At 40.9% G+C, this 22589-nt stretch overlaps 1 protein-coding gene across 1 annotated transcript in view; it reads left to right on the top strand.

The window, feature by feature from the left end:
• RADX (RPA1 related single stranded DNA binding protein, X-linked) overlaps nt 1-22589 on the top strand; it is a 395634-nt gene that overhangs the window by 244499 nt on the left and 128546 nt on the right. The window contains exon 8 of the mRNA XM_078688667.1: nt 11264-11431. Within this exon, the coding sequence (XP_078544793.1) occupies nt 11264-11431 (168 nt within the window). The remainder of the gene's footprint in view (nt 1-11263; nt 11432-22589) is intronic.

Genomic DNA, 22589 nt, shown 5'->3' with positions numbered 1-22589 from the left:
ATAATTGCATTGATCCATTACTTATAATGTAAATTGATTGTACATCATTTTTGAGACATTTGGATTTAATACCTGGGTATTAAAACACTACCCCACCCAATACCCCTATATCCCAAGCATCCCGCTCCTAAAAGTTAGCGTAGAAATTTCTTGTAAAATACACTTCTTATCATAGTCCTAAATAAAGAGTAGCCACTCACAAATTAATACTCAGGTATTTTTATCCAACTTGGAAAAAAATACCTGGGTATTAAAACACTACCCCACCCAATACCCCTATATCCCAAGCATCCCGCACCTAAAAGTAAACATAGTAATCTCATGTTAAAAAATCCCCTTTTTTAAAAAAAAAATGGAATAGCCACTTAGAAATTAATACTCAGGTATTTTTTCAAATTTTGAAAAAAATACCTGGGTATTAAAACACTACCCCACCCAATACCCCTATATCCCAAGCATCCCGCTGCTAAAAGTTATCGTAGAAATTTCTTGTAAAATAACTTCTTGTTTTTCACATTATTATAGAGTATCCACTCACAAATTAATACTCAGGTATTTTTATCCAACTTGGAAAAAAATACCTGGGTATTAAAACACTACCCCACCCAATACCCCTATATCCCAAGCATCCCGCTCCTAAAAGTTAGCGTAGAAATTTTTTGTAAAATACACTTCTTATCATAGTCCTAAATAAGGAGTATCCACTCACAAATTAATACCCAGGTATTTTTATCCAACTTGGAAAAAAATACCTGGGTATTAAAACACTACCCCACCCAATACCCCTATATCCCAAGCATCCCGCACCTAAAAGTAAACATAGTAATCTCATGTTAAAAAATCCCCTTTTTTAAAAAAAAAATGGAATAGCCACTTAGAAATTAATACTCAGGTATTTTTTCAAATTTTGAAAAAAATACCTGGGTATTAAAACACTACCCCACCCAATACCCCTATATCCCAAGCATCCCGCTGCTAAAAGTTATCGTAGAAATTTCTTGTAAAATAACTTCTTGTTTTTCACATTATTATAGAGTATCCACTCACAAATTAATACTCAGGTATTTTTATCCAACTTGGAAAAAAATACCTGGGTATTAAAACACTACCCCACCCAATACCCCTATATCCCAAGCATCCCGCTCCTAAAAGTTAGCGTAGAAATTTTTTGTAAAATACACTTCTTATCATAGTCCTAAATAAGGAGTATCCACTCACAAATTAATACCCAGGTATTTTTATCCAACTTGGAAAAAAATACCTGGGTATTAAAACACTACCCCACCCAATACCCCTATATCCCAAGCATCCCGCACCTAAAAGTAAACATAGTAATCTCATGTTAAAAAATCCCCTTTTTTAAAAAAAAAATGGAATAGCCACTTAGAAATTAATACTCAGGTATTTTTTCAAATTTTGAAAAAAATACCTGGGTATTAAAACACTACCCCACCCAATACCCCTATATCCCAAGCATCCCGCTGCTAAAAGTTATCGTAGAAATTTCTTGTAAAATAACTTCTTGTTTTTCACATTATTATAGAGTATCCACTCACAAATTAATACTCAGGTATTTTTATCCAACTTGGAAAAAAATACCTGGGTATTAAAACACTACCCCACCCAATACCCCTATATCCCAAGCATCCCGCTCCTAAAAGTTAGCGTAGAAATTTTTTGTAAAATACACTTCTTATCATAGTCCTAAATAAGGAGTATCCACTCACAAATTAATACCCAGGTATTTTTATCCAACTTGGAAAAAAATAACATGGTATTTAAAAAACTATCCCACCTAATACTCCTATATCCCAAGCATCCCGCTCCTAAAAGTTAGCGTAGAAATTTCTTGTAAAATACACTTCTTATCATAGTCCTAAATAAGGAGTAGCCACTCACAAATTAATACTCAGGTATTTTTATCCAACTTGGAAAAAAATACCTGGGTATTAAAACACTACCCCACCCAATACCCCTATACCCCAAGCATCCCGCTCCTATAAGTAAGAAAATTAAATTCACCAGAAGGAACACACAGCCAGGAAACAAAAGGCCAGCAAGGGACCAGCTCACCTTACTGTAGAAATGAAATAGAATCTCAAAAAAGCAAATTCGGATCTGCTTTTCTAGCCAATGAAATCTAAACTAAGGATGATGCAAATACAAAGAAACCTGTATGTCCTCCTAAAAACCACAATGGCACCACTAATAGGAATCCTACACTATACAGCATGTCTCACCCAGAAAACCACATTAGTATATTTCCAGATAATACAACCTAAAAAAATGCAGCAGCTCTGACTTTAAGCCGTATTATATTATTATTATTAAAAGCTGCTATTAATATGCTTAACTAGCACATAGAATTAAAGTTAAGGCATACAGCTACCCCAAGTGCAGAACAAAGCAATAAAGTCGCATACATCGATTACTTCAAAATTTAATATGAATATAAATGTAAGTGCACTAAAAAATTACGTTTTAACGAAAATAAAAATAAAAAGCAGATTAGTTACCTATCAGCCGCACGCCTTACACCGACAGCAATTACTTCGAACAACCAAAGAAACAAACGTGAAAACACCGAACAAAACAAAAGAAGGACTACTTTTAGACGTACACGCATAACGTAGGATGACCGGAATGAAAACACATAGAACGTAAGAAGAGCGGAGTATTCGTGGTAAAGGCTGTCGTTGAAGGTACACGCGTGGACAAGACGTTTGCGAGGTAAGTGCCTCGTAGAAAACGTCACGCGTAGAACAGCCTTCGTGGAAAATGATGTTTCCCGATATTATGACATGTCTCTGTATATTAGAATGTGTATGCCATCGACAAAGAATGCAACCTAATGTAAAACTTTGATCCTGTTTGGCAAGCTGACTATTGTTTAATAAAATGAGGTTTAAAAAAAAAGATATATATATATAGTAATATATATCACAATTGTGTACATTTTGTAATTGCGATCTGGCGATTTTTCATATTTTAGGATTGAGGCAGGCAAACAGAAGGGACAAATAAAAACCCTAACGTTCTAGGTATTCACTCCCATTTTCACAGCTTTTGGGACCCTAGAAGCACATGTAAATATATGCCAATGAAAGTTTGTATTGAGCTTGTGTCAGGGGTGGAAAAACGAAGCTACCATCCCTGCATTACATGAGGTTGTGGGGGGTGTACTTTCTACGGAAAGAACAAAAAAAGAATCTGTTAATGCACAATTTCATCAAGCTTTCCTATAAGGATAGTGGTTCTCATGAGTTTTTGACAAAACTGGCTTTCTTTCTATGAAAGTGTTGCAACTGTCTTCCACTTTTACAAAATCAGAATCCAAATAATCTAAACATTTCCAGTGAAAAACGTATTTTGGGGTGCAAGGAAGACAACAGACAAAATGTACAGTTTTCTTTAGGTAGGCCTTTTTATTTTTAATTAACTTTCAATAATTGAAAGAAAATTGTGTAGACCATTTACCTTGCTTGATAAGAGAACAATGTCATCCACATAGATTAACATCAAGCAGTCATTAGCAAAGCGGTTGACCCAAAGCCCACTCTGTATATTGTACTGTAGATAGGCGGTCTTCTGCAGCACACAACTATAGTTGTCCGTGGGACGAGATCTAAAATGTGTTACGATATCCAGCAGAAAAAAAGTGATCTAGCCTCAACGCTGAGCTTTTGCTTATTTTACATCGCAAAATGTGTTGTGCTTGCAACAAAGAAAAAGACTTGTTAAACAAGACTTCCTAACAAACTTATGAAATGTTTTCACATAGCTTATCCCAATGATTTAGGGTTTGTTTTGCTCTTATTCCCCCTCCATTCCATGTAATTAATAGTTTTAAAAGAGAGAACCATTTTCCCTGATTGCAAATTTCAGATGACCCCATTTTTGTCTGTCAAAAACGTATTCTCTTTAAATGATTGTGTACCATGATCTTGCAAATGTTAAATCTCCATCAAGCCTCCGACCGAAATATGTAATTTTATCCAGGAAATTCTTTTTCACCACCTGGCACTCCTAGTCAAATTATGAAGTTGCCTTATTCGTCGTACTGTTTTCTTTCCCAGACAAGCTCTACAATAGAGAGACATGGTTATTTCTTAAAATTAGAGAATAGTACCAGATATACCCATAGCATATAAGTAACTAATGGCAGCCCAAAGAAATGGAATGTTAATTAAACTTATTTTTATGATAGTGGAGAAAAAACACCATATTAAAATGACTATTCATTGAAATATACATTAGCTGTCTAGTTTCATGCATTTAGGCTACATAGACTGCACAGTGAATGTGAAACTGTCCTGTTTTTTGTGTTGTGAACTGAGTCAAGTCAAAGAACTTTATTCGATTGCTTAGTCAGACAATCATAAAGCACATAAAACAATTATTTCATTGCACATTATAAAAGTGAGAAGAATATTATATGTAATACATTATAAAAGTTCAATATTAAAAATATTAATATGCCAAAGCAATCGTTATGACCTCAATAATTACAATACAATAGATTTCCTGTGGCTGAGTACTTTTTTTAAGAACATTCCTTCCCTCCAGGCTCTATTATGTACGTCGTCCAAAAGCTGCAATACAAGAACCGCTGGGCGGCACTGTCTCAACCCCAACTCCTTTAAAATTGATACAATCCATGCTTTTCTTAATGTACTATAAAAACTACAGAATAGAAGGATGTGTAACGTAGACACAATTCCAATACTCAAGTCAAATCGTTCATTTTAGGAAAGCTCACAAGCCTGTGGAAGATCCCACACCTAAATCTAGTTAATAAAAACCTATCGTAGCCACCAGGTACAACTGTTAAATAAGGTTATATACTAAAAGTGGTTAAAATCAACTGATTATGCAAGACAGTAGGCTTCAAAATCGCTGACATTCTTATGGAGTTCAAGAGCGAAAGACCCTCTTTTTTAATATCCTGTCTGGTAATCGACTGCCCGGTGTTTGGGTCATTAAATTATTCTGAGTGACCCAGGTCGGACATAACATTTTTGACAAACCTCAACCAGGGAATCATTAGAGCTCCTTCCAGTTTCATACTGTCTGCTAAAATATCCTGGTTTAACTTTGTCTCAGTTTTTGTCCAAAATCCTGTGCCATCCTAAGCTCCGTTTTAATTAAATCGGAAATATATGGTAAGCCGAACTCAGTGTGGCAGGCATAAGAGGATAGACTGCTCAGGACGGCTAAAATGTATCTTAAGAAAGCATTTTCCACAGTTTGCAGCGGATGCGTGCCAGAAAAACCCCACACCCCTGCTCGGTACATGGCTGTGGAGATACATTTCGCTTTGTATATCTGTATGAGCTCCACTGGCGTGTTCTGCCTAACTTTCTTGAGAAATTAACAAGTGCCATTGTTGATCTTGAAAATGCAATTTCTTTACCAGTGTAGCCTGTGTATATGAATCACTACGGTCAAAAAGTATCCCAAGAGATGCACATTTTTATGTGTGCCCTATTTTCTGGCCTCCCACAAACATATCCCTACTCCTTTGACTCCCACGGCACACCTCGTTATAAATGTTTTTGAGATGTCTACCCTGAGATCCAGGCGATCCATAAACTTAGTAAAACTATCCAAGACCTTCTGTAAGCCTACTTGGTTGTGGGACATTAGAACCACTTTGTCTACGTAATGGAGGCCTGGTATTGGGCATCAGGCTATTTGTGGGAAGTCTTGGTTGTCCTTGAGCAGCGCCTCACACAAATGATTAATATAAAGATTAAAAAGAAAGGGGGCCAGGACGCATCCTTGCCTGACCCCCCCCCCATCCTAATTGGAAATGGGGCTGCGCAGTCACCGCTCAGGCCGAATCGAACTCGCGCCTTGGCATCACTGCATAGACGTCTAAGGAAGTGGATAAGTTGTATATCTACCCCTGTCGTCTCAAGAATCTCCCACAGCTCTCCAAGTCTCACGGAATCGAAGGCTGCAGTAAGATCCGCAAATGCTAAAAACTGCCTACCTTTCTTCACCCTTGTATACTTCCCGAGTAAAATGGCTAAATTTAAGCTCTGCTAAACTGTCCCTAAACCCTCACGGAAGCAATATTGGATGTCGGACAAGACTTTATTATCCTCTGCCCAATCTTATAAATGTTCCAAAATTATGCAGCCGGCCACTTTGATCAAGGAATCTAGTGATGAAATGGGCCTATATCACCTTTGGTCCTGACGGTCCCCCTTTTTAAAAATTAGGACGATTGTGGATTCAACCCAAGTTGTCAAAAAAGGGGCAGAACAGCTAGCTGTAATTACTTGGGTAATAACTGCCCCCCATAGGTTCATGTTTGATTTAAAGAGATCTACGGGGACCCCATCTGGCCCAGGACTTACAGAAAGCGCAAGGTTCACTTCCTCCAGTGTACACTGGAGATCAAAGTAGTGGGCCCGGGGATCAGTAGGAGTTTCCCCATAAGCATTATTCAATTGCATATCGGAGTTTCCCTCGCCGTGTATACCCCAGAAAAGTATTCAATCCACTGTTTCTCAGATATGGCAGTTTCTATTGACGGGCCACCTCCGAGATTCAGGGAAGGTGCTTTTACCACCTTCCAAAAGGCAGAGCTGTCTCCCCGTTGAGAGGCCTTGCGCAGAGGCCTTGCTTCATTTCTTAATGCAATGTTTCTTTCCCTAAGCACCGACCTATACTCCCTTCTTGCCTTTCTTATCACATCTGAGCTTTTAGGGGTCTTATGTAGTTAATTTTTTAGGTTTGAGTAAGCTCGCATACACTTTGAGTCAAACCAACCCTGGGTTTTCCTTTTTTTTTCCAGTGGGACAAATGACTCCCTTATAGCCTCTGATATTAACTGAAAAAAAGATAAAATGCTTTCTGGAGTAGCTGTTTCGCTCAAACAGATCTCAAAGGCCGGTTTACATTTAATTATCACTTGTTCAGTGACTGCTGCGGGGTCAGCCATCGTCCAACGCAGACTATAACCATTTGTCCTATTGATAGAGATATTTGCTAAAACCTGCCAATTTTGTCATAACTGACCAACTTACTTGACGGTATTAAAACAGAGAGGTACAATGGGAAATGATCACTCAATGAGTTTTCATCTACATAGTAAGAGTCTAGTCTACAAGCGTGGCTATTTGAAGTTAATATATCATCTATGGTGGTATATCTACCTCTGCCATTAAAAGTGTGGGGCATAGGGACAGGTTTAGTACTTAATTAATTAGCAAAATCCAAACTAAAAACCATATCATTATATAGCTCCCCCAGCGATGAATGTCGAAATGGGTGTTACTAATCCCTTCTTCATTTGTGATACCACACATTTTACCATCCTCATTTGGGCACATATCACAATTGAAATCCCCTGCCATGATTAACATCATATCTCTGCAGTTATTACTACATAAAGACTTCAAATTATTGCACAGTTTCGTGACTACATCCCTGACTTTAGCTGGGGGAATACTATTATAAAAGTTTGTCACTACAATGCAATGCTTTCCATCGACATGAATTTTAATCAGTTGATAATATATTTCTTCTGCATACAGCTCTATCTTTTTTTAATTCCAGCCTATTGGATATATAGGTACAAAGGCCTCCCTTTGCCCTTCCACTTGACCCTTCAACAGTTGGAGTATGAAATGTTTTAAATCCATTAATATGAATTATCTCCTTTTCCCAGGTTTCACGGAAACATAGTATGTTATGAGTTGATACAAATTACCCAAAGATAGGGTTATTCATCTTTGAGAACAGACCAGCAATAATAAGTTTACAGAGTGCTCGATCAATATTCTCTTAAGGGCTAGATGTCGCATTTTTACTAACTGATGCACCATCCCTAATAAAAGTTACCTGTTCTAGGGTTGTATGGATGATGGGTTCGGAAGTGTCGGCCAAGATCGGGTTAATAATGCCCATACCCACTGCCTCCTGACCGATGGAAATAGGGGGTTGCAGATTGATCGGGTAGGATTTTATATTTATGCACTTTGTCCCATCGATGTCTATTTTGGACAGGCTCATTAGCTGGGGAAGAAACTATGGGAAATATCAGTCAATCTAAGTCTTCTAATGAGTTAAAAATTCCATAACGGTTACTCACCGGGACTGCATATATAGGCCATCCATTCCCTTAAAGAGTCTCCCCCATAAGGTTGTATCTCGAAGCTCTGGGGGGTTGATAAAAATACTCCAGTGGCAGAATATTTATACTCTAAGCCAAGATAGACCAGTTCCCAGCCATATCAAGGGTAGACTGCACCAAACTTGGAGATCTAAAGGCTAGAACCACAAAATCTCCCATCAGTGAGTTAGTTGATTTACCTACCCAGGCTACTCTACGCGTCATTTTAAATTCCGAAAAAAGGACATTGGTCATACCAGTCCTAACACTCAATAAGTGTAGTGACTTGTTTCTCAGAGTTGACCAAAGTTCAGGAACATTAGGCGGTAGGGGCGGGTCGTTTGCCAATACAATCGTGTAGGCATTAGCTTTGGGTGGGAGGTACAGGTTAAAAATCTTCATTACTAAAATCTCCCTGGTTGGGTCTCTGTGAGTCCTAAGTTTTTATAGCTCTTCCCCTGTCTACTAATGGGTTACCCCTCATAGCAATTGGAGACCCATTTATAGAGTTTAAGCTCTGCTTGCTTTTACAATTTGAGCCTTCCAATCGAGAGGGAAGCCCTGAATTATATAATGTGGGGGTATAGGTCTTTGAGAGAAGGGGTCAATTTGTGCTAAATCTCCGACCATACTGATGTACGAGCTAGAGCATTGTACTTGGCCGTGGCCACGTAATGGGTTGTTTACAGATTGACTAGCCACTGTTCTCTTCCCTTCCCCGCCCCCTCCACCCCCCCTCTAGGCAACATGTCGTCCCCTCTAGTGGTGTTCTGATGGACTTGGGGATTACTAATGGCAGACCCCTCCAGTTTGGTAAGCCTGTCTTCAATTTGAGATAACATCTGTGACAATGGGTCCAACAAAACAGATACCATTGTTTCCAACCTCTTGCAGAAATTCTCCTAGTGTAGCCATGAAGGTAAGCCTTTTGTTGCTACAGGCGTCGGCGTTATACTGGGCCCCTGACTACAATCTCTGTCAGTGGTTCTATGCCTCCTAGTTTTCTTTGTGTCTTTGTTTCTGCAGGCCCCTACCCTTCCTCTTCTTAGAAGGAGGTTCATGATTATTATTTTGACTTATTACAGCCTTCTTACCCCTAGTAATTACATTAGACTTTCTTGTTTTGCTTATTGACTCTGCTCTGTGGTTTGGGTCTGATTCGCTTGGGGGGAAATGTTTTGGGTGTTTTGTTGCAGAGGTAGCTCTACATATTTTGTTTCATTTAGAGGTAGCTGCGGTTCTAACGATAGCCTACGCTCTGTGAGCTAAATCTCACAAATTAATGCTGATTCCGCCCTCGAAAGAAAATCATCTAAAGTCCCCACAACCCCCTGCCCTGTGCCATATTTGCATTTGCTAATTTTCTAGATCTTTAGGGTTAAAATATCAGATCACTTAGGAAGAGTTCTGCAGAATGCGCATCTTAATTTTGCCAATTAAAATCCGAAACTACAAAGAACAAGTGGTTCAGGTTTTCGTAGCGCAGAACTTGAAAACTGTTCTAAGTTAAACCGCATGATCGCTGTACAGAAATGATATTTAAAAAGTATGTTGTAAGTCACACTGTGAGAGAAGAGTAACTCAAGACACTATTAGAATTTGCCTCCACTAATTCAGGAATGAGAACAGTCCTCCGTCAAGGCATGTTGCAACATGTTCCCAGTGGGGCCAGAAACCAATGTCTGACTTAATGGAATTTTTAACCGTAGGTAGACTCCTGAATAAGAGCATAAGTGCATATTTTTGGCATCACAAGTAGGCCTGGGCTAAATTGTTGGTACGCCATTGACATCTAGCGTAATTCCCGACAATTTACGTTACACCTGTTGGACGAAATACCTGAAATGATACCATTACAACACATTTCCTGTCCATTCGGTGAACATTCCAATCGCAGGTTCACATAAGTGGCGTGAATGAATAGAATCTGAGCCATTGCTGTTTGAATTTTGTGCAAGGTTCTTTCCGGTTTATGATTAGCATAATATTCCAGAAATGTTTAATTAAAAAAAAAAAAGAAATGGTCAATTTCACACAATACTGATCATAAGACGATTTCACTCTTAACAAAATAGATTTATATTTGTATTTTTGAGCCCCTGGATCCAATTTCCGGACCCATTTTTCTGTCAAGTTGCCTTCCCTTCCTAGCTTTGCTGTTAGATGGTAACAATTAAAGGTATGCAGTTCCTAAGAGGAAAGGCATCAGGTAGGAAATATAGGAACCAAAGGAAGGGAGATGATTCCCTTTGGAACGAGGGCCCTCACACACCCAAATGAGTATCGGGCTTCATCATCTGGCTTGCTCCTCGTCAGGCTAGTGTTGCAATTCCCGACGGGCACCTTAGAGGGTGCTCTTCGGGATCTTTGTTCTAATGCAGTCTGTGAAATCCAGGTGTAGTGCCCTGGGTGTTGATTGGAGGATATCTAGATGTAAGTGAATAGTGATTTAAAAATAGGCTAAGCAATTCTCTAAGAAGGCTTTCATTCTACGAGTTTGATTGTCCAATTAAAAATGTGGTGGCCACCAGTGGAGACCATGATCCCTGGTAGCAAAAGAGTTAAAAGCATCTGCATGTTTTTTGCCGTCGTAGAATCAGTAAAGATCAATGGACAATTCGTCAGAACCGAGTGAACCTAATCTACAAAGTGTTTGGGACTAAATGGTGAACTATATGGAATCCAAACGCTAAGTACCCAAAGATGATGTACCTATAGAATAGATGCCAAAAAGGCTGACCCAATCTGTATGCCTCCTTGAGTGAGCCATGGAGACGCTATACTGATAGTCCTGGGGACAATGTACCGGCGACCTACCCCATCTCATGCGTCTCAAAAACTGACTGTTGCTATTAGACGCTCATTGCAGCAAACCGCATGATGGCTATGTGCAAAATGTGAATATTGTTTCCTCAGTTCAAGTTTCATATCGTGATTTGTAACCCTTTGTCCTGTATATGCCAGTTTTTTCCGATTGTGAGAAAAACCCAGGCAAGTGTAATCTAGTTGCACACCGTTCTTTACCCCTTTGTTCGATTTTTCTATGCTTCTTTGTTCAATATGTTATATACTCTGTTCGATTTAAAACACACACATCACTAAATTCTCCTTTTCATAACTGCTTATTTTTTCTGGCAGGGTTTCACAGAGGCCAGCCTTACATTACAAACGAGAAGGTTAAACGCTTTATCCGGTGGACTAAAACACAGACCGAAGCTGAGCTGTTGGAGAAAAGCTGCATAGGAGGATATTGCCACTTTCCACTGGCTCCTGATACTTTTTCACTGTATCGTAAAGACAACAAAGGTGTGCTGTTAACACTAATTCTGTCTTTGTATTTACCCTAAATGTTTACTTCATGAAATGCAACATTGCCAGTGACTCAGTTAACTCCTTTAGATTATAACCTTGAATCTGTTGGTATTCTCCTTTTTATGCTAAACGAACCTTCCGTTTTGTTTGTTTTCCAAATATTTTTATGGATATATTGTCATTATGTTGTCATACTTTTTAAATGGCAAGTCATGTTGTACTAAAATTTGAATTTTTGAAACCTTGTCAAAATGCAGAACTGAATATAAGGCAGATTTTATGAAATACAAATCTAGCAAGCATCTCGCTTTATATACATACTTGACGATGAGCGCTAAAACCTCAAACTGAGTAAATACTGATACATTTTCAAATGGCTTAGATTAATCGAAAACAGCCCCTCTTATCTATATCTATGTTTCCATCTATTATAGCATCATCAAAGCCTGACTTTATTCTTGATGTTCCATCATTCGTGCTTATTGTTTAGTTTGTGCTTTTGGAAAAAAAGGTTAATTCCCCACAGCTCAGACCTCCCAAAGCAGAGAAGTCCTCAACCGGTTCCTGCGCAGTATCCTTGCTGAGCCTGTAATCTAAAACGTTTGAGGCTTAGTTAATGCCATTGGCAGTATCTCAGTTTCTTGTGTGGGGAAGAGCGGAACATGATGAGGTGTTTAACTAACTATGAGTAATTCAGTTTAACTAATGTAACCCCCTCCTTCTGAATATCTTAACCTGCAATTTTCTATTTATTTCCTCTTAGTTTAATGTGTATTGTGGGTTATTTCCATTTTCAAAATCTTTATTTCGTCATTTTTTCAGTCATAAAAGATTACAGTAAAAACAGTTATGCAACCATAAAATGTGGGTTATACTTTTGGTCCTTTTACAACTGTGTTGTATCATATGCATCATATTCCCTTGTCCGGCTTGTGGTATAGATGGGCAGTATTCAGTGTGACTCACTGCCTAAGTTGTAAAGCACTAACGCAAAAGGGGCAACTAGGAAAAAAAACAGAAAAGCAGGTCATGGGGGAAATCCAAAGATTTTGGAGTAGACGCCTCACCCACTTAATAATGGCATGCTTCATCATCTGCACCTATTCACAGCCTGGGATGGTACAACCACGGCAGATTCAACCAAAAATGTAGGAGTTCTTATATAAACTATGGCTGGATTTGTGGTATTAAAAAGAAATGGTCTTTATTTATGTATAGTTTTGTTGCTGTAATATACACAATAAGCTATAAAGTGAGGCACGTCAAACAACTGCAAAACGACACGTACATACACCAACAGCAATTTATGAAAACATGCCGAAACACACTTTTTACCCTATATTCGGGTGTTTCTGGGGTCATGCAGATCTGGCAGGATGGCACCCTTCTGTAGTCACACACTTCATTGGTAGGGGCATAATTTAGTTAGTCAACAGCAAACTGTGCACACTGGGGCTAGTACCTGTTAAATATGGCTAACTTGTTATGCAAGGTCTTGTAGGAAATCGGAAACACCTATGAGGCTGGAAGCCTTTACTGTGCTTTCATGAAATGCACTGCAAATGTGGATATTGTGATTCGCGTGGGCTCATATATATATACTGGATAATCACTCATAATTATATACCACTACATGTTTGCAAGCACTAGGAAGCCAACATTTTGGATTTGATCCATAATACTTAACAATCATCTAAAAAGTAATTGAGCTGGCCACCCAAAGCGTGCCCTGTAGTCAAGATGCCACACTGTATGGTGATTGAGCTGCACCCTCCCTCCCCCCCCCCAGAGCCCTCCCATCCCTCCCCCAAGAGACCCCTTCAGCCAAAATGCCACATTAGAGTAATAATTGGTGGAGGGAGTGGGGTTGACACATAGCGATGGTATTGGGCATGCATGACTTGTGGCTCAAATCAAATAGTCAAAATGTCTCAGGGTGATAATAGTTGCAGGGCTCATGACCTCAAATCGCTTACTTCGTTAATGCCGGATGTATGTCGTTAGAACCTACAGCTTCCCGCAACAGATTGCTGATGAACAATTATGTATTTGTGCTGACTGCTCTGATGAAGGGGAAGAAAGCAGGTGATTGGGTCGGTGCCCCGCGCTATCAAATGACGCGTCACAGGGACGCCACCATGGGCTTCATGGGAAATAACATTTCAATGGCATACAATGTAACTGGAAGGACTGGACTTGTGTTAAGGACGCAGTATGGGGCAACAAAAAACATTTCTTGGGACAGGCCTGCAAAAATGCAATGTTCAGTCTGGATTTACAATGTAGGGCCATTCAATCTGAATGTCCTGTGGTTAAAACCAAATTGAGTGTGAGATCTGTGTTAAAACAGTATGGACCTTGTGAAAAACTCAGCAAAATGGAAAAATAACGCATAAATAAAAATAACATATAACAATGGGGTCTTGACCTTCCTCAAGATTATTACACTATTAAGAGGGTATTTTTTACAGAACTGAGCACGTCAAGTGGAGAAATGCTGCCCTATTTATGCCATCCACTAACTGGTGGAGGGTGAGAGAGATGTTTGTGAGTTATTCACAGACTTCGCTCTGTTTTCCCTCCAGTTGTGACTGAAAAATCTCATCATCCAGACCAGTTGTAGCACTTAATTCTGTAGATCCATCGTTGTTCGTAAGTAAACACATTTTTTTGCAAGCATGTGATGGTAGTTTGCTAATTATAAACCCACAAGAAATCATTCTCTGAATGTCCCATGGACCAATAATGGTGCCTCAGTTTGGGAACTGTTTTCTTGCCCCTGGAGATGCTCCTGTGCTCATTGATTCTGGTGGAAATCTTTCTGGTGCTCATGCCTATGTATCTAAGGCACAGGGGCAGATGGGGACATAGACCATGCTGGTTGTGTCACAGTTGGTGTGTTGTCTTGGGGCCCAAGGTGTTCCTTGAGACTAGTCTAGTTCTTTTATTGGTTTGGTTAAAGGGAAAATGTTGCTATTGCTGCATGGGTTATGGCCTATCACAGGGGCCAAGTTCCGCAGTGACTGAATAGTAGGTTTGTTTTGCTGCCAGTGGGCTTGTGTCTGGTATGTACTAACATTTCTCCAGAGTGTTTCCCCGTTTGAAGAAGAGAATTGGTTTTTGAAGATTTATGGGCCCCAAAGTCACAATCTTGCAATATTTGGAGACCCTTTTCCTCATCTGATTAGAATGTGTCCCATATGTAGCGACACAAATGAGACGTTCATTCTTTAGTTTTTCGAATGATTGCAACATGGATTGCCTCCGATTATTACGAGCCTTCTTTTTTATTTTTTTCTATCAGATTGACTGGTAGCTCTTAGCCTTTAGTTTTTTGGTTGGAAAGTCAGCAAGTAGATAATCATTTTTGTCAGGGCTGTTTTGCCTCATTCTTAGAAAGGTAAACAACGTTAATGACAAATTTTTCTTCCCGCATGGAATCACAACGCGGTCGCTACCACGACCGCGTTGTGATTCCGCATACCATTACTCCGCAAGTCGGTACAACGACTTGCGGAGGGACCTTCCCTACTGTCCGCACAGACTGGAGTTGGAATAGTAAATTATACTATTCCAACATCCAGCGACCCCCTCCGCAAGTCGTTCCGACTTGCGGAGTAGTGGTCTGCGGAATCACAACGCGGTTGTGATAACGACAGCGTTGTGACTCCATGCGGGAAGAAAGACTGCGAGACAAAGAGGTTTATTCTCTTAGAAACTGCCCTACTGGTAAAATGTCCTTGAGTGACTTGGGATGGAAGCTGTTGTCTCTTAGCAAGTTATTACAGTCTTTAGGTTTGTAGTATACCTCTGTTGTGAGATTTTCATGTGCCCAGATTTTTAGATCCAGGAATGTGATTGTTTTTCTGTTTATCGTAATGATAAATCTAAGAAAATGATCTGATAGTGTAACCGTTCTGCAAATTTGAGAACATGTGATTTATTGCCTCGCCATATAATCAGGATATCGTCAATATATATTGGGGATGTATGAATTGGTGTTGTTGTAAATATGGTTAGATTCGAAATCATGAACATAGAGACACGCTATGTTTGGGGAGAATGTGCTGCCCATCGATATCCTGCGTGTCTGCTAGAAGTATTGATCCTCCGATTGTGAATAAATCCTGGTATGGGCCATGTGTGCGCAGTCTAGTATGAAATCAGTAGGTGTGATGGAATCCTATTGTATTTCTTTCAGTAATGTTTCAAGGTACTTGCGGGAGGCTTCCTGCGGGATGCTCATATACAAGGCCTCTGCATCTAGTGTTAGAAGACAATCAGTAATATAATCAAAGTCAAACATTTTTTGTATGTTAAGCTTGTCCTTCATGTTTTTGACATATGACAGCATCCGGGTTACCAATGGTCGCAGAAAATGTTCTGTTAAATTGGAGTGTGGCTCCAAAAGTGATCCAATGCCCGATAACAACAACAATACTTTATTAGGCTTTTGTAAGAAAAATCAATAAAAGTCAAAATTACATGAAAACAGGGCGCTCAAGAATACTCATAATAAAAATGCAGATAATCCAAATTAAAAAGATACAAAATAACTTCGCGTCCAGGCCTGCGCCACCCATATTACTTAGTCAGAGCTTGATCTGAGCGTGACTGTGGCATTTAAAAAGCTAAGAACATGCCATACAGTGGTCCTTGAAAGCATTGATAATAAGTTAAAAGCAGGACCCACTTGTTTAAAATTTGCTTTTTTTTTTTATTGGAATTAAATGAGTCTTTCTTGGCACCTATTAATTGCTACAAAACATTAAAAAATGACGCATGTCCTATGGAGACGTGCGGTCGCAGCCACAGGGCAACAACGTCTCGCCTTGGTTACTCACTTGTGGATGAGCAAGTAGAAGATGGAATAGATCAAAGCTAAATCCAGTCAGTAAAAAATGGTCATACCAGCTAGGAAGCCCTAGAAGATATGGTTCCGTAGATTCTACAGTTTTTAAGATGATGAATCTACGTAAACTGGGCTTCCTTGGATTCCCTTACCACCGCCACGGTCTAGAAAGGACTCCTTGACCCAAAGCAGGTCTTTCCTTCTGATTGTGTCCGGGTTGCTTAAGAGAACCAGGATCTCTTTGTGTAAAGCAGTCCCTTTACTTTACCGATTTCGATTTCAAAAGGCTTTTTTCGACTTTTACAGCCATAAAAGCAATGTGCAAATCAGCAAATACAATTAAATAATAAAATCACAGGTATAGAAACCAGTGAATCATTAAAAAGACTACGTTGCATCCCCATCAGAAAATACAGGTGATAGAATGGTTAAAAAACATCAAGTTAAAAAGATAAAACATTTAAATGTGTGCATATTACAACATTATAAAAGATCAATATTTTTGTTCAAATACTCTGAACAATGAGGCGAGCCCTCATAATCCATGCCCAGCCTAAAAACGTTGCCATAGCTAGTGCTAGTGCAATAGGTAGGTTCCCAACCATCCGGGTAGTGCCTTGTGGATATGTGCCCCTGCTGCAGTTCGAGTTTCTAGGTCCCCCCCTCGAGATGTTACTTACAGGATGAGTAGGAACAGAAGTCTGGGGCATGGGTGTTTTGTAGTTGGTATATCAGCTAAACTTATCCCCCATCTTCTCCTTGTGCCAGAGTCATCTTATGGGTAGTAGTCGATAGCCTCTCCTTGGGTCCCTCCCCAGGGAAAACAGTAGAAGCGCCTTTTTGAACCCCCAGCAGGCCTATGGGAATTAGTCAATCATTAGTCTCTAGGCTTGAGGAGCCCTGCAAACTCCTGCGTCCCTGACAGACCTCAAAATCATATCCAATAAGAGAGCGCCTAAACTGTATTCTGGAGTTCTCCGGGCCACTGGTGCGGAACTCCAATGTGAAGAGATTCTCGACCAAATCAACACTCTTCATAGTGACCCGTCAGTTTACTTTAACATACTTTGAGCTAATAGGATAGGGAGCGAAAAGATAACAGGTCTGAAAAATATGACATACCCAATTCTTCATGTACAATAAGAGTAGAGGTTCCCTGAGGTACACACAAAAGTCGTTGCCATGTCCTGTAGGATAAACCGGTCATGTATGCACCCTTTTACATACATTGTCCCATCCACACGACAATAACGGTTCTGAACAGGTGACCTTTTACCTAGTAGTTTGGCCTTGTCTTTTCGACACCAGGCTCTTAGTATTTCATCATAATCCCTGTACCTGACGTACATAAACATGTCCTCGGGCACTGCATAATTATTCTGTATAAGGGTCACCACTTTTTTTTCATCCTTGGCCAACAGGCCTGCTGTGCATGATCATATTTGCTTAGAAAAACATTTGATTGTTTTAAAATCATATAGATTCTAGAAGAAACCCTGGAGCGACCACTCTAGTATATAAGACCCTTATTCCCCCCTGCAAAAGAGAGGAGAATTCCATACACGCTGATACAGGGTCCTGCATGCTGAATGTTCGACACGCAGCAGTCTGACATCCCTTGCAGGGTGTCATCGTCAGAGCAGAGACCAGATTCTTAATTCTCTACCCTTAGGTGAGGGGGTTAGTTCCTCCCTAAGGGATTCTTGGCTATATACATATACAGATCTATACACTTATACATTCTACACCTTCATATCTAGGTTAGGTACTTTTAGGCAAATTACGAAGGGCGCGCATTATAGAAGTATGCAAATGTTACTGTCTGATCTGAACTGTATATGTTCATCTTCTTAGCACTATGGTAGAAATGTATCTACTGTTTACTATATTAGTACTTGTGATTTCTTTAGTTTGCTTCTGTCTCCTAATTGTCGTAGCAAATATGTTTTACACAAGACTGACGCTGGACCAATATATACTTATTGAAATGTCCTAACCGCCATCCTGTGTATTTTCTGAGAATAAGTAAGCACGAGTGACTGAGCGAAAAGTACTGCACTGTTTTCCACGAGCCTTGAGGAATTGGGGTTGTCATGTTCAGTGGTTGCCAGAAACTACCTACACCACTGTAAGATACAGGGGGGTGGTAGTAGCACTGCAGAGCTAGGTGTTTTAATGGCTGACGTATCCTTTGGGGGTGTTGTGAATCGGTTTCGACCAAAGCATCAGTTTAGGTCATCCAAAACGTGCAGGTCCTGGGGATTCCTAGGAACTTTTCGACAGTGTCTGAGGAACCTACTTTCAACTCTTTGGAGCTCATCATGATAGATACAGCCCAGATTTCACCACCTGTGTTATACACTTGGTTCTATAGATCTGCATGAGTACGCCTACGGTTTCTTTTGCCCAAACGGGAGGCAAAGTTAAAATTGGATGCATTAGCGCGTAGGAATCCCCCCTTGCTTTCAGTTTTTTAATGGGCCCACGTTTAACTTGGCATCCAGCATGACCACAAGGTTAGAGAAAACACTAGTCTTAGGGACTGGAGTAGACTCAACCTTACAGGTAAAGGGCTTTTTTGAACTATGTCCCATCTGCATCACATATGACTTGGAGTTATTCACTAAAAGGTCCCAGTCTTCCATAAACATCACAAAGGAGTTAAGTAGAGTTTGCAACCCCCTCGCAGTCCGGGCCATAAGGACAGCGTTATCTGCATACAGTAATACCGACAGACCACACCTTCACACCTGGGGAACATCCACCTGTGTAGCTATCAATTTTTTCTCCAAGTTATTAATGTATAAATTAAATAAAAACTGTGCCATTAAACAACCCTGTCCAACCCCTCTCTGTATTGGAAACTGACGGGTCACCTTACAGTCGTCATAATGTACCTCCGCTTTGGTATCCCAATGGAGCTTCTGCAAGATGAGGACAATGTTTTTATTTACCCCCATATACAGTAGGGTCTCCCATAGTTTAATTCTATTCACCCGATCAAAAGCGGAGGACAGGTTCATGAAGGGCAGATAGATCTTACCAGGCCAGGCAACTGTGTACTTGTTTACAATAGAGCACAAATTCAAGCATTGATCCACGGTTGACCACCCCATACAAAAACTATATTGGATGTCCTCTAAAATATTATCATCATCTGCCCATGTATATAGCCTATCCAATGGAATACGTCCCACCTCCTTCACCACTGAGCCCAACAGCAATATTGGCCTGTAACAGAGTACTGTCCCTGTTCTCTTTTTTAAAAACTGGGACGATGATGGATATAACCCAGGCGCTAAGTGGCTCGCCTCTTATAGCTGCATTGATTGCAGAAGTGAGAAATGATCACCCACAGCTGAAGGTTAGAAATGTATATATCTGGGGGTATACCGTCCGGTCCAGGAGCATTATTTCTAGACAACCCTTCAATACCCTTTCTAGCCTCATCAGCTAAGATAACAAGGGCCGATTTTCCTTCTCCTCTACTGTCTACTATACTAGCTTCTATCCGGCGTCTAAACATTTCCTTGAAATAACCAACCCATTCCTCTTCTGTGATATGTGCAGCATCTCCTACCAAAAGAAGGCTATTAAAGATGCTACAGAACTTTTAGCTATTTTTTAAAGTGCTAGCCTCAGAGAGCCTACTCCATGCCTCGTCCCTCAACTTGGCCTTGCTAGTTCCGCTTTGTATGGCCCTCTACATGCTTTTATCAAGACTGGTTCCCTTGGTTTGGTGCCTAACGCTCCCCATCAGTTTCCTGGCCGCACTGGAGCAATCACGGTCAAACCATCTCTGAGCTCGATCCATCGAGTACATGGATGATGTCCTTAATAATTCCCCATTGGTGCGTGAGATGACTGAGAAAGCCTGAAGAATGATCCCTGGCACTACCCGTCCTTTTGCACAGATATACATTTCCCTGTTGCACCTCACTAGGCGAGACTCTTAAAAAATGTCTGTGGTTATCTGTACCCACCTTAACCTTCTACCCTGATCTGTTGCCTTTACTGTCCCCCTGTCTCCTGTTATCCTAGATTTCCATATGGAGACCAACTGGTTGTAATTCATAGCGAGTTGTGATCTCTGTAAATACTATTCTCAATGGAGAAGTTCAGAAAACGGGGTAAAAGGTGTTTAAAACCAACAATAAAATCAATATTAGATGTGCTACCCCTCCCTGTAAAGGTGGGAATGATGAATTTCCTGCCTCAGTCCAACCAGCACACAGATCAAACTCATCACCTAGGGTTTTGAGAATGTCTCCCTGCTTGTTATGCTCTACAAGCATGCCCATCAAACGCGGGCAACCTATGTCAGAGGTTTGACGCTGTTGTGTCCCCGCATAGGTTAAGATTGAAATCTCCCTCAATCGTTAGATAACCATTGTGAAGGTTCTTCAAGGTAATTTTCCTTAAAAAGGATCCCATCCTAGAAATGTAACAAACTTCTGTAGTAACAGCGATGGCATTAGAAAAGTTCAATAGCAATAAATTATCAGACCCCAGAGAAAGTAACAACGCCTGCAACCAAGGATTATCGGTTGGCAGCACCGTCAGGCGACAGCATACTGCTGAGGAGACATAAATTACCAGCCCGCCCTTAGATCTTCCCCCCTAGATGGGATGGCTGGCACAAAGATGGTCTTGTATCACTCCAGAAAAAAGTGTTTGTGTTAGACCATGTCTCCAGCTCCTGGAGACATATCGCGTCAAATCCTTTTATGAATACACTCCAGCTTGGTTCGGTGAACTTGCTCGCTAACCTGGCTATGTTCTATGATACAAATTCACAGGCCTTGCCTTCCCCTGAACCAGTTGAAAGGCCTAGTGTCTCCTTTGGATCAGAGGATAATGACTCCGCTGGTTCCATCACGGTGAGACAATCGCAGTAGCTCAGTGTTTCCAGAGGGGGAAAATCTATTAAAGAGGGGAGAGGGTGTATTGAAATTCCATCTGCCTGACAGGCTGAGAGCGAACAGGATAAGCAGGGAACCACCATTGCTTCACCTCACTCTGTCCTCACACGGCTCAAGGGACTGTAGAACTGCCCCAGGGAAAGTGGCATGATGGACGAGACGGCACCACGGGTATGAATCAGTCTAGCTGTGTGCAGAACCCTCTCTCCCAGGTGACCTCTGTTGAAATTGATTATTACACAGTCTCCTTCCATGTATTTTGTGGCCCTTCCAAACCAGGAAACTCTGTGCACCATGTTAATACATTTCTCCATCCTGAAACCCAGTATCATATTGTGATTCAGCCAGTGCTTAATTCGTCAATTAGTCAAGTCTTCAACGGCACCCGGGGGAAGCGCCAGAACATTCCCAAATACCACTACATATGGAGTGGATGCAGGGGGAAGATGTAGAACAGGTAACCTCTGCCTCTGTCCCATTGAGTCTACTACCCGGCTCTCCATGCAAGCTCCCCCCTCTTCTCGATATCTCTCCCAGTGAGGATTTGGTGGACCCAGGGTAAGCTTTAGGGCACTAGGTTTTCGGGATCGCCATTACACCCAGTGGGTCTACCATCAAGGGATCTAACTCCACCCATGACAGGGAGGGAAAAGTGTCTCTACCTTGCACAGAATTTAGAGAGGATGAATGCATCTGTCCACTAAATCCTTGATAGTCTGCACTGGCTCTCTTTGACAGAGAGCTGGCAGATGCCCTCCCAGGCCTACTCTGTGAGTCATGATCCCCCACTGATCAATGCTGACTAATCCTCGAGAGCTCCAGTTCTATTGCTGCTAAGCGTTGCCTGATGGGATCTAATTTTAGGTCCATACTTGCCAGCAACGAACCCGGCCATCCTTCCATCATTGCTGCCATGTCTTCCTTAGTCATGGTTTGCAGTTTGCTGGCACATTGCGCTGTCCCCTCCACCCTTGGATGTTTTGCTTGGCTCCCAGTCAGGGGGCCTATCCTTTTAACTCCTGCATCTACCCATGCTCTCGTGCTCCCAGTCTCGAAGGTAAGCTCTGCGCCCTTATTTTGAGCAGTGAAGAAAGATGGTTCAGACCCAGTGTTTGTAACTGACGCTTCAATGGGGCAAGAACCACCCTCCTCCCCAAACAGGTGGATCTTCCGAGTGAGATTGAAAGTCCTAGGTCTGTCTAGGCAGACCTAACTTTTTCGCCAGTCTGGTCTTCACTGACCATTGACGTACTTGATGCATTAGAGGGCGGGCAAGTTACAGGGGAACGAGCGAGCTGACGGGCCACCAGCTCAATCTCCTTGGCAATGATCCTGCAGCTCTTAAAGGAAGGAGTCCATTGTGAATACTGAAGGCACT

This window comes from Lissotriton helveticus, chromosome 4_1, assembly GCF_964261635.1.
Source record: "Lissotriton helveticus chromosome 4_1, aLisHel1.1, whole genome shotgun sequence".
Taxonomy (NCBI): Eukaryota; Metazoa; Chordata; class Amphibia; order Caudata; family Salamandridae; genus Lissotriton; species Lissotriton helveticus.
Note: the sequence above shows the minus strand (reverse complement) of the source record. Positions and strands in the feature narration are given on the sequence as shown.